Source organism: Phalacrocorax carbo, chromosome 2, assembly GCF_963921805.1.
Source record: "Phalacrocorax carbo chromosome 2, bPhaCar2.1, whole genome shotgun sequence".
Classification (NCBI taxonomy): domain Eukaryota; kingdom Metazoa; phylum Chordata; class Aves; order Suliformes; family Phalacrocoracidae; genus Phalacrocorax; species Phalacrocorax carbo.
Genome location: NC_087514.1, coordinates 64,109,780 through 64,123,253, shown reverse-complemented (window position 1 = coordinate 64,123,253; position 13,474 = coordinate 64,109,780). Strand labels below are relative to the sequence as shown.

The following is a 13,474-nucleotide window of genomic DNA, read 5'->3' as shown; positions in this document are numbered from 1 at the left end:
GTTCATTAATGTTGTGGTTCATTTTGCTGCTCTATTTTCAATTCTTTCTGCAAAATCCTTAGCATTAAATTTCAAAAATTATATCACACTTCATTGAACCAAGTGGATGGAATATATGTGGCTTCAGATCTTTTTTTTTTATTCTGTTATTAATATTTGCACTGCAGTAACTAGCTGTTTTGCTGCTCTGTTTTGGCTGTTTTTTAGCATTTTATTTTATGCTTCCTTCCGTTTAAACAGAATTGGTAATATGGTCTTGTTGACAGATACTGCAGGGTGAATATGCTAAATACTTCCAAATTGAATTGAATGTATTAGAAAACTTTTCTTGTTTTCAGGAAGCTGTGACAGGCTTTTCATATGACTCACAGAAGTCATGAATACTACATCTGACTTTTTAATAAACATCCTTGGAATGTATTTCCCTATTTTTCAACTTTTTAAGCATAACTTTGTAGCCATCTGGAAGTCTTAAGCTTTGGCTTTTCAATATTATTTCTTGTCGATGTGTTGTTCTTGCAAAATATAATGGAGTGATTTTTGTGTGTTTAGAGAACTTTTAAGATTTGTTTGTGAAATATCACGCCATGTATTTGAAATGTTTTTGCTTGACCTTGAAGATTGATTTGGAAGTGTAAAAGACCATTTCAGCATGGTAAGGCTGGTTGTTGCCACTGGTATTAGGGCTAAGCACAGCCTTACCTGTGAAAATAACAATGAAATTACAACTTGCAACAAAGGCTTGTTTAGCTAAACAATGCTGCTTGGCTTTTAGCTAACATAAGTGCCTTTGAACTATTGGACTATTTGTTTCTTTCCCCTGAGGTTTGTCTACATGATATATGTTCTCTGTATTGGTATTCCCTTTATTTGGAAATATGTTCCCTGTAACCTATACTAATTAAAGTGCTCCTTTGCTGCTATATGTGTCTTGCATAAATTCTGGACTGTAGATACTCTAAGGGGACAGTGAAACAAATAAGATCTCTGACTACAAAAAAACCCCCAATGTCCATCACATCATGCATGCAGATTTCTTATCAGGATATGCCCTAAAAAAATTTCCTTGAACCAGTTGCATGTGGTGGTTTGTTTTTTGGTGGTTTGTTTGTGTGTGGTGTTCTTTTTTTTTTTTTTTTTTTTGTAGTCAGAGATCTTATTTGTTGTTATGGTACTCCTGTAAAGAGACTGTTGGACTTGCTGGTTAACTGCCCTCCTCCAATAGCAAGGGAAAAAAGAACAATTAAAAGAAGTCAGTCTGTTCTGGGAGGAGAGGAAGATACACCAAAAAAATATGGTTATGTCTGGGGGGGTGGAAATCAGAAAGAAATTTTAATAATTCTGTCAAAAAATGAAAGTGAGCCTTTGGGAAGCTATTTAAAAAATGAAAAAATCCATACTTTAAAAACTTGATTCAAATGCAGGCATACTGCTTGTCAGTTTAAATGATGCAATATCCTTTCCAAGGAGGACTGATAGTTATCCTTATACCATGTTTTATTCATTTATTTGAGTTGCCATACAGAGTAGAGATTAATAAAAAAAAAGACAGAAAATAAAAAAGGGGGTTGTCTCATGATTTATTTCATGTGTAACGTGTTGATCTTGACTTTTGAGGAGTGGGCAGTGATGGAGGCACCGGTGGCATGAAATTTGAAATATTGAACATAGAACCTTGCATCCTTGCATAAGTCCTTTTAGTGGCATTCAGATTCTTATACGCAAATATACCAAATGTGTTTTAGCTGCTGCTTCTACCGTGGATCACGGGATCAAAGCCCTGAACTGTGACTTAAATTCTCTGTAATGTGCTGGATATCTAGCTGCTGGTGTCAAAGTTCCTTATGGGTGAGTGGGAGGAAACTGAAGACATGGAGAGAAGCAGAGAGAACATTTACAGTGTACTTGGGCTTAGTGTGATTTGTAGTAGTATAATTTTATATATTGTTAATATTTTCAGGTGACATTGAAAATGGGTATTTGAGGCTCACAGTTGTAAGCTTAAAGGATAATACAAAGCACTTGCCACTTATTGGGACAGTTGGCTTATCCTGGGAAACAGATGTGTTTAAAGGCAACGTAAAGGTCAGTCAGAAATATTTGTTATTTCTGGAAATGCTTATCTCAAAATAGAATGATTTATGAATCCTAAATATGCTAATTTTAAAAAACGGTTTTTATTTGTGGAAGGTGTGTGTAACTAGAAAAATAACTCAATTCAAATATTGGAAAAACAATGTGAATTTTGAGGAAAAATAGTTTTATAATTTCTGTCTTAGAGCCTAGGTTGCATGATAGAGCAGTTATGCACGTGTGATGTCTCCAATGCTTTCTACTCAGCAAAGCTGCTGTGACTGACCAGCCCTGCTTGGAAATGCTAAAAAACCCCCAAACTGTACTGCAGATGTGCTTTTTTATGGGTTTTCTGTTTGTTTGGTGGGGTTTTTGGGGGGCAATAAGTCTTGAACTCCAGGCAAATATTGTGCAGATATGTTGTAGCATGTATGTTCAATGAAAATTAGGAACTGTTGGAGAATATTAAAACTCTGATGGACGCAGGCAGAAACTACAGTCCACGTTCGTGCAGTCAGCACCTAGCTCTTGAGTCATGTGCATGGGTCAGCTGGGTTAACTGTTTGTATTCTAGAGGATGAGGACTTCTCACTTGTTCTTTTGTATAATATTCCTAAAAGAATTATTTTAAAGGAAGATTGAGAGTAGTTTTGTAGGTTTTGCAATAGTGGTGAAGACATGTATTTTTAAATGTACTTCAGCTGCATGGACATTTCAGGAGTACCAAAAATTCTGATAAATGTAACTTAAGCACTACTGAAAAATTATTTTATTCAACAATTGATTTGAATTTTGGCACTTAAAAAAAAAGTAAAAATTAATAAAACTGTCCTTTCTGCCAATCCTGCATAAGTGCAGAATGGGATACTGTTTGGTAACGTATTTTGCTTATAAACATTACCATACTTGCTTTATGGTTTACAGTGTCAGCCAGCTTTCCTATGCAATGAGTAATATAAAATTATCTTAAAACTTAGTAACTTGCTAGTATCTGTTGGGAACATCAACTGTGGTTGAGTTTGAATTGCAGTTTCTATCAGTCCTCTTCTCTAATTGCTCATAGCAATGTTTTTTTCTTCAAATTCCTTGTTTACAAAGTGACAGGTTTGTTCACTTCCATCTGTTCTCAGTTTGTACTGAACTTCTTTGACTTGGGTGTTTCAAAAGAACGAGAAATCTTTCCCCTGTGTGTGTTAATAAAAATATTCTATGTTGGTAATTAGAAAAAATTCAAGCTAAGAAGAAAATGCTTTTAAGGCAATTTTTTGCCATCTTTATTTGATTGCCATGAAAGTTCATTGAGAACCATAATGCAGAATAGGTGCTTTTTTGAGGCTTCTGAAAAATTTGAGACTTGAATTATTTCATTTTTTTATTTTTATTGTGTACTCCATTGATTTTGTTAGAACTATTTGCATGTTTAAAATAGTGGGATCTTAGAACATGTTTGAGAGTATGCTTCATTTGCTTGAAAAGCATATGCTAGGAGGTAGGAAATCTTGCTGCTGTGTTGGGCAGATATCAGAAAATTAAGGCTCCAGAGATACCTTATTGTGGCCTTTCAGTATATAAAAGGGGCTTATGAAAAAAACTGAGGGAGACTTTTTACCCAGGCCTGTAGTGACAGGACAAGGGCCAAGTTTTAAACTGAAAGAGGGTAGATTTAAACTGGACATTAGGAAGAAATTTTTTTAGGATGAGGGTGGTAAGACATTGGAACAGCTTGCCCATAGAAGCTGTGGATGCCCCATCCCTGGAAACCCTCATGGCCAGGTTGGATGGGGCTTTGAGCATCCTGATCTAGTGGAAGGTGTCCCTGTCCACAGCAGGGGGTTTGGACTAGATGATTGTTAACGGTCCCTTCCAACCCAAAACATTCTATGATTTTACATGATTTACAGCTGCTTGGCAGAATTTTTTCTTCCATGAAAATAATCGTAAGTACCACATAAAAATCTGGGAAATTAACTGTCAGAGGAAGCAGAGAGCTATGGCTGTAGCCTTTAGTTTCGCTCTGTCCTATGTGCTTACAGCATAAGTTATACGGAATATTTTTTCCTAGGAAAATAAATAATATCAGTTTTTTTTAAACACCTCATTTTGTGGTGAGAGATGACACATGTCAGCACACAGTTGTAGATAGAATTCAGTTTGGCTTTTAATATAAATCTCTCAAACTCTTAAAACATGTGAAGGCAAAATAAAATCAGCCACGGCAGCAGAACATGCCACTACTTTGAATTTATTTGAATTTTGTCCAATACTCTAAGGAAAAAAAAAAAAAACCAAACGGATTTTTGGCACTTCTGAGTATTTTTTTTTATAAAAAAGTAATTACTGAAATACAAATAGTTGGAAATACATGGGAAGAAAAAGCCCCCTACACTCAAGGTCACCCTGCTTTACTTTTCATAATTGGCTTTTGATATGTAAGATGTCAGACCAGAAAATAGTAATTCATTCTTGTTTCAAGTAAATGTATAGCTCATATAAGTCATTAAATGATCATCAGATTTGGTTTGAATTTTGTATTTTCAGCATAATCTAAGGTAACAAATTTAGGAAAACTGTATGTATTGCATTACCTCTTAAGTTTGTGCCATCTGCTCTCTATTGTTTGATTGAAGTACAGTAATAGTGAAAGAAATGTGAAAGCAACGGAAGCACAACTATGTGGTACAGTGAAGTAAAGCATTCCAAATTGATTTTTTTTGGCATGCAATATGTGATGTTGGGTTGTTTATGCTTTTGGAGCATATGATACTCCTGGAAGTAATGCATATAGAGAGCATAATTAAGATAATCTGATTCATTTAGTGATTCAGAACTCATGAGAGTAGGTAACAGCTGATGATTTAACAATGACACACAACCCATATGCTTTTAAAGCACGTGTGGAAACCATCAGTTTGCAAGTGCCCAAGAATTGGCATTCTGACTTCAGCATTATGGAATGATGTAATTGTGTAGTGTTTAAAGAAATATTTTCAAGAATTTTAAAAAGGAATAATTATTTGGAGGGTAGAAAGATATGTTAATATTACCTTTTTGGGAGCTGAAGTTTGCAGGCATTCAAAAAGTGCTGTGTACATTTGCATTTATAGCTGGCATATAAGGGTAATTGTGTGCGTACACTGCCTTGGGGGTGATTTCTGAGTATCTTTGCAAGCACTGCTGCATTCAGACAAGTTTAGCACCTGAGTTTAAACTTAGGTTTCTTTCTCATTTTGAAAGGACATTCATTATTTGAATGGTAAGGTGACTAATAATTGAGAAACACAGACGTTAAGGGCTTAAAAATGTTCAAGAAACAATGTCTGATTTAGGTTGGCAGTGCTGCCTTCTGTAGCACAGTTTTTGATGTCAGTAGGTTGCAATTTTGATTCCAATAGATGAGTATTTGTTGCTTTGCAGTAGTCAGTGGAGCACTCTCAATTACTTTGTGAGGTTTTAGCCTTCATACCAAAAATTGCTCTCTGAACCCTTGATATTTCTCCTAAAATCAGGGACAGATCTACTTACTGTGCCATGGCATAGGGAATTAATCTCTTCTGCTTGTGTTTGTAGGGTTGCTACGTGATGGATGTTACTCTCTCGGATGAAACTGGAAAGCCCTTCTGGTGTTTCAGTGCCCCAGTCTACATGGAACTGTCTTCCAAGGCATCTGGCCTTTATGACTACATGGGTCATATCTATACCACAGACTATGCAGATTCAGAGGGTAGAGTCTGTGTTGAGATAGTATGGTTGGAAGAAACCAAGGAGTATTTTGTAGTCAGTTTGGTGCTTTATATAAACACCAAAAAGGTAAATAACTGGTATGGAACAAATTACTGACCTAATCAGGTCACTAATTTCCTTGGCTTAAAAACAGAACCAAAAAACAAAAACCCAAACAAAAAAAAAACCACTAAACTTTTGCTGTTTAAAAGTGATACAAATAAGCAAGACTGTTCCTGCAAGTTTTGTGCTTTTTAGGTTTTCAGTAACAACTTCAATTGCATAATTTTTTTTTTAATTGGCATTGGAGGGATTGAAGAGAGATGTTGATATAAATGAATATTTTTCTTCTCTGTTGAACATCACATGGTTAGTTTGTTTCTGGTACTGGGTGTATTGAAATTATATTTAGGAATATTTTCCTTTATATAGATACTTGTTACTATGGTTAATGAATTGCTTCTTGTGAGAGCCATACTGTGAAGACACGCCTCACCTTACGTAAGCTACACTGTTTTTGAGAATATTGACTTTTATGCCTAGTGGTAAATAGCATGTGTGCTGTTCCCTTCAGAATGTTATTAGAATGTTATTGGTAAATAACAGGTTTTAACAGGTTTTGTTAAATGCAAAAATACTTTTTTTCAGAAAATACTTTGCTTAAATGTATTCTAGTGGAGTATTTAAAAGACAGACAGGAAGTCACAGATCTTAACAGTATGGCAATTAAGGCATTTGTTAAGAAAATCACATAAAATATCCTTTACCAAATTTCTTTAAATTCCTGTTTGTTCAGTTTTCCCATGTTCTAACCTTCTGTCTGATTTGAGCCTAGATACTTGCCTCATATTGGCCTATGAATAAGTGTCCCAGTTATCAGCACAGCTGGTCTGATGTCTGCTCTTACTGAATGTACATAACGTTCAGTTGTTTTCGAAACAATGTGTATCTGATACCGTTTATCTAACAAAAAGTATTAATCTAAAAATTGAATGTATGTGCCTGATCTTTCAGGTTCCTTGAAGTAACTATAGGACCAAATCTTCTACTCCCTGTATTAAAAAAAATAAAATTATTTGCATGATATTGGGACTCAGCATCATTCCGTAGCCTGTCACAAACCAAAGCAAATTTGTGTGGTTTCACCGTACTCTGTTAAGAAAAAAACACAAGTATATTATTGACTTGTGTGACTCTATTATGGTAGTGATTTCCTTAAAAATAATTTCTCTCTTTTCTTTATTCGTTTAAGTACGTTAATGGGTTCATTGAAGCAATGTTGATGTGTAAGCACTTGTGCTCTTTAGTTACAGATACAGTAGGAGATCTATACTACAATGATAGGGTTGCTTCTTAATTTAACTTTGGAAAATAATAAAGTTAAGGCTGATTCAGTTCGAGTGTGACTTGTATAACCTCGCCTAATGAAGAAACGGAAACGGTTCTGTGTTTGGTGGTCAGCCAGTGTAACAAGCCCTGATCCAGCTGCATTCTGTCTCCTTTCTTATTGACTGCTGATGGTGACTGGAATCCCTTGAAGTAATATAAATGTTTTAAACAAGTGGACTGGGTGTGATGAATGCCAGAACAACAGATGCTGAAATTGATGCTGCACAGACAAGTGGCCAGTCAAGATTTTCTTTTGCCTGAAGTTAGACTTTGAGTCACCACCTTTAGCAAGGAAATGGTAGCTCAGTCCCAAAGCCCTCTCAGTTGTTGGCCTTACTGCTAACCAGTAAATGAAGATGCAGAATTATTCTGTCTGCTTTGATCCTTTGAGATGTGCAAGTATGTTCTCTGACCTGCTGTGAAGCTGGCAAAGTCAATGGGCACTCAGCAGCCATAAAATGGTAAGGGTTCCATCACTGCTCATTCTAGCTGAGTTTTTGCTTCATTTCTAGTGTTTGGGTGTTTTGTTGTTTTGTGTTTTTTTTTTTTTTAAAGTACTTTCTTTTAAAAGCAATTTCAATTTCTAAAGCATCTGTTTTATATGATTGAATATTTTATAGCAAATTCAGGTGTCACTATTCGAAATGAAGCCAGTGTGTGCTGTCCCTACCCACAATACTCCTATCTAGTAGCCTGAAAGTTTACTAACTGAATTAATGAGGAAGAGGGTAAGTGTTTAGTGGCACTTTCAACCTAAAAAGTGATACAAGGCATAGCAGAATATCCTCAGGCTATTGCTAGCTTTTTTCCGCTGTTCACAAACAAGTGTGTGTATGTGCAGCAGACCCAAGCAAATGGTGGTCTGAGACCTTTGAAAATGGACCTAACTGTTGCAGAGCTGTTGTTGCATATCTTCACTGAAGTAACAGAACCATAGTCTTGTCCTTTCTGAAGATAAGGAGACTAAGAATCCATTTTTAGCCCTTCAAATAGGCCTGAGATTGACCTAAACCTTCTGCAGCATTTTGCCATGTATACGCTGCTTTAATTTCAGCCGACAGTTGCTTTTAACTTGCACAGCAGAAGCAAGTTCGGTAGTTACCACTGGTATGATAAAACCTGGAAAGTTACATGTGGCTTCCCTCAAACTTCCATTTCTTTGACTCCCGTCTTCCTTTCTTTGTGTAAGTTAGGACATACACTGAACCTCCACAAAGAAAAAGTGTGACATTAGGTAACTACACTGGCCCTTTTCATGAAAGAAAGTATCAACTGTTCCAAAAACCTACATGTTTGGATAAAATCTTCAGCTAGTCTTCTGCTAAGTCCCTTTTTATATTCCTGGTGCAAAAGATGGTAGGATGACTTGCACGTCACACTGCGATGAAGATTCTTGCTGTATAAAAGACAGCTGTTAGAACAAACAGGAAAAATGGAGGCACCGGTTGGAATCTGATGATCGAAATACACAGTAGGTCGTGACATTAAGCCTTACATCACATTTCTCTCTTCATGCCTCAGCATTTCTTGCAGCAGCTTTTAATGATTTTGTTAGAGTTCTGTGCTGAGGACAATGTCTTTGTTGTAATTGCATCATTTTATCCAAGTAGTGGGACAATTCCTGTGAGAGAAAGTATAAGCATATGTAAGTGGAAAAAAATTAAAAATGTAAAGATTTTACTTGTATTTGTGTGCACTTCAGGGGCTAACTCATCAAAGCAAAAAGAGTAACCGCTGCCAACTTCTAAATGTGTTTAAGTACTCTACAACAGATAGAACTGTAATATTTTTAGAAGGGTGATTTACCTGGTAGGCAAGCATAAAAACAGTTCTTATGTTCATGTTATTGCAAACATAATAGTGCTCATTTAACATAATAAGTTTACATTGCATTGAAAAGGAATCTGTTAGTATGAAAGAGTGATTTATTGAATGGGCTTTTATGAGGTTATTCCAACAGTGGAGGAGCTGTCTTCGTAACAGAACGACATCTATTGTTAATCCTGCCATTTGTTGTTGTTTTGCCAGGTGTTTGCTGTGTACCTAAATGCTTCCATGTTCCATGTTGGTTTTGTTTTTTTTTTTTTTAAAGAGGTACTTGCAAATGAAAAATGTCTTCAATGAACAATTCGTTAATATTCTTGAGCACTTAATTTGATCTTCTATTGATACAGGCTGGAACTGTGTTGGTTTGTATCATCTGAAGAATTGTCCTTCATTTTAACACTGCCAGTCTGTAGTCCTTGCTCTTTACTGCAGTTGACTTCCTTTAGTGGGGAGCTAATAGCAGCTGTGTATTTCTGAAGTCTTTGTTGTGTAGGCTAGTAATCAAACTGGCCTTTCAGTTGTTTTGGTTTTTCTTCCCATCTTTTTGCAATTGCTGTTACAGAACCAGCTCTGCTTTCATAATGCATTTCTGTTCCAGTGTGCTTTTGATACACGTGATTGAATACAGAAAGCAGTTGTATGGTGGACAGTCTCATCACTGATATTTGTTGTCCTGCCTCGTCTCTCCCTCCCTACTTAGCAGGCATGTTTTTATTTGTATTCATCCATTAGATATTTAGATATGGTCTTGATATTGTTGAAACTGTTCTCATTGTCACGTGCTTGCTTTCTGAAACAAGCACTGCCTTTTTTTTTTATTAAATTCGGCTACATGAGCTGAAACGGATTACTACTGTTTCAGGTTAAGAATCTAGATAAGTGATCAAGTTGTATATCTTAATGAGTTACCATCCAGCAAGTCATGTAGCAGCCTACCTTGTATTTACCAGGTGTTCCAACACATTCAAACAATTAGAAGGAGATCAAGGTGAAAGCATTTGCTCTTTTGCTTGTCTGGCTTGTTACTGCAGCTCACCTGGTACGCAGGGACTCACTAAGTTGTGATGACCGAATCTGAGCTCAAACATAACTGCATTAGAAACTGCACAGATAAAATGGTGTTTTGAGAAATTAAAATGTGAACAAGCGATGGCTTTTAATCTCTGCTTGTGTGTAGTGGGTTGGAAGAGTGTCAGTATGAAAAGTTAAATTCCGTCATTGTTTCCTGTCTCTTGCTTCCACCATAAATCAGAATGGGAAGTGGTGGCAACAAGGATAACTGGAGAGTTGTGTGTGGTGAGGACAGGTTTACTGTACTGAATGTCAAAGCATTGCTTATTCTGTTCTAACTCTAAATTTTAAACCACTCAGGACTTTTCTTGTGCTGTGCCTCTTGAAACTTCTGTGAAAGAGGAGTAGTGTTATTCTGTATTAATGCTGCTTCAGTTGTAGAAGCATTTATAATAAAGTTGAAAACTAAGGCTTTTAAGCACACAAAAGAACTGAAATGGGAGTTATTCTTTCTAGGTTTAAGTTGTTTATCTCTTTTTGAAGAGAGATCCACCTTTTGAACAGAAATGCAGTTATAAGTCACATAATGGTCATGCATTAGTAGGTAGGATTACTTTTGTTCTGCATACGGACCACTAGGAATGCATGTTAATAATTTTCTCTTTCCTGAATCAGTCATGCACAAAGTTGAATTCAGCTGTCTTGATTAAATCTTACCTAAAAAAATGCAAGGTAGGGAAGAAAGTGGAATAGCTAGATAACATCCCCGTTTATTCACTGAAATACCATAAATCAGTTTAGTCTGCAGGGATTGGAAAGTAACTATTAAGCAAAAGCCCACCACCGCCAAACCCCTCAAACTAAGGCAAATGCTTAGCTTATCAGGGTTCAGTATCATCAGTATTTCTTCCATACCAAAGATAAAAAGTACATTTTTTACAAATATGCTGGAAAAAACCTCCTGATGTTCAGAAAAATTTGGAAATAATGAGTAAAGACAAAAAAATATATCTTTAGAAATATTCTGAAAACTCTCAATGTTCGGAAAATTCTGGAATAAATAAAGTCAGTATTCTTATTATTATCAGTGGTTCTTTGTTCATTGTTACCTTATTTGTTTTATAACACCTGGATTTACAACTTTCCCTTATTTTTTTTCTGTTAGAAATGTTCAGAGAGGTCTCTGTGTGAACCCAGTGAAAATGTTTAACAGAAGCTTTCTGTTTCTCTGAAACAAATTTGTTCTATTGCAAATTTGCTACCTGCATGATATAGTAGGTAAAAGAATGTTTTTGAGAAAAAAAATCCCATCACAGTAATTATGACTTCTCCGCCATGTTTTATTCTAATTTTTACACCTGTATATAAGGATCTTAAAATTTCAGTTTTAATTCTACTGTAGAGTAGATTTCTAAGAGTGGAATATTTTTGTGTGAGGAAAGACTGAGCTTTTTAATGCTAATGTTATGCTATCCTGAAAAGACATTTAATGAATAAGTAAAGGAACACTACAATTACTTAGTAATTTTTTTACTTCAAGTTTTGCATCTGCTTTCACATATTGTAGGACATATGGTGAAGACTGAATGACTGAATTTGAAATACATTGTCTTTAGCAACTAGTAGAAGTAATTGACATTTTTAATCTCAGCATTTCAGTTTTACAGCTTATATATATTCTTAAAAAAAAAAGATGGCGCAAACATCCTTGCATGGACAAGCCATTAAGTTACTGACTATGATCTATATTTTGATCTGGGACCAGCAGATTTATGTCTGAATCTTACCTCCTGATGTGCTTTAGGCAGGTGATATTTTAGTGCTAACAATCCATTTTCTGCTTTGCTTCTCCCTCCACGGTATCCTGAAGAAATCAATTATATATTTTCAAGTCCTAAGCCCAATTAAAGATTTGCAACACTTTACAGAATAAAGATTCATCTGATGTGAAATGGTTGGTTCAGCTAATTGGAAATTAGGCACGTGACCAGTCTGAGACTGCTGGAAGTGAACCTTGAGGTTAGGATAATACAACAAATGTAGCAAGGTGTGGGATTGGAGGGGAGTGACATGGCTGTAGTTAGTTTCCCCCAAATAAATTTGCGTGAACAGACTCTGATATGTACAAAGCAAGAGCAGAAGGCAGTTATTTTGGCCTTCAATTTTCACTAATTTTTGTGTCTGTGTAGGAATTTGTGGATCCCAAGGATTCATGCTCAATTTAGTTAGTATTCCTGAAGGATCAAAGCTTAAGTATGGGACTCCAGTTTTATGCAGCTGGAGACCTCTACATGTGGGTTGGTTTAGGATAGTCTTTAGAACTGAAGTGGTAGTTAACCTGTCTGTTATTGAACTGTATATGAAAAAATTTGCATTGCTTTGTGTACTTCTATTCAATTAAAAGCCAGCCTGCAACAGTGGGTTCTTTCTCAAAAAAACATGAATCAAAAATTTACCTATTACCAATGAGTACACTCATACATTGCCTCATTCTCACTAGCCAGCAAAAGAAAGTGGAAAAAACCCAGTGCCGCAAAGTTTATTGCTTTTGAGAGACAGAGGCTTTTTTCCTGGCATCTCCCCACAGTGCCTGTTTGCAAGTACTCTAATGTGCTGGGGGCCTTCCATTTAGGTTACTAGATACACTTACATGTGGAATTTTAATTTACTGTCCCAAAGCACTTCTGCTGTGCCTTGGTCCCTCATTTTGCACCTGCAGTAATTTTGTACAAATTGTGTACAATAATATTTTAGTGCAAAGAGGAAGATGTCTGCAAATTTTGAAGTCCAAAGAGAGGCCCATCTGCAAGTCAGACTGCACATCCATATTTGTGTTTCATGGGACATTTATTCCAGGATTTATTAAAATTGGAGTTTTGTTTGGTGCTTTGGCTCAGCTCTTTATGTTTATTCCTACTAATTCAGCAGTAAGGATTTCCAGTGTACATGCCATTTATAATCTCGTATCTCTACGAGAGCTGAAATAAATTAGCTAGCAGTGAAACTGGGCAGAATTCACTTCAGTAAGAGGAAGAAGATTTAAGTTTTCTGATTTGTGTTGATAGTTTTATCTTGACTATTAAAAATCCTATTTAAGCAAATTACCTGGGATGCATAAAAAGGAATGTGGCCAGCAGGTCAAGGGAGGTTATCCTCCTCTTCTGTTCTGCCCTAGTGAGGCCACATCTGGAGTGCTGTGTCCAGTTCTGGGCTCCCTAGTTCCCCCAGTTGAAGAAGGCTTTCAGGGAAGAGATAAAAGACAAGAGCCTGACCCCTGCCATGAGCAATCTAGGCAAGACATGAGCACTAACTTGCTGACCGTATGCAAGTTCACCATTACTCTTCCCAGAAAACCATATTAAAGTGTTGCCACAACTTTCTTACTCTACACTACACCCTGCCCTTGCTGCTCTTTGGGCTGACTCCATTCCAATATGTGCACGGTGTTTAGAGC

At 36.3% G+C, this 13,474-nt stretch overlaps 1 protein-coding gene across 2 annotated transcripts in view; it reads left to right on the top strand.

Moving 5' to 3' along the window:
- FBXO15 (F-box protein 15) overlaps positions 1–13,474 on the top strand; it is a 129,168-nt gene that overhangs the window by 18,044 nt on the left and 97,650 nt on the right. Inside the window, exons 9-10 of one of the 2 annotated variants that reach the window (XM_064443104.1) lie at positions 1,961–2,085; positions 5,641–7,187. The exons of the other annotated variant lie outside the window; for it this stretch is intronic. Coding sequence (XP_064299174.1) covers positions 1,961–2,085; positions 5,641–5,910 — 395 coding nt within the window. The 3' untranslated portion in view covers positions 5,911–7,187. Of the gene's footprint in view, positions 1–1,960; positions 2,086–5,640; positions 7,188–13,474 lie in introns of those variants that run through there. 2 annotated transcript variants of the gene reach the window in all.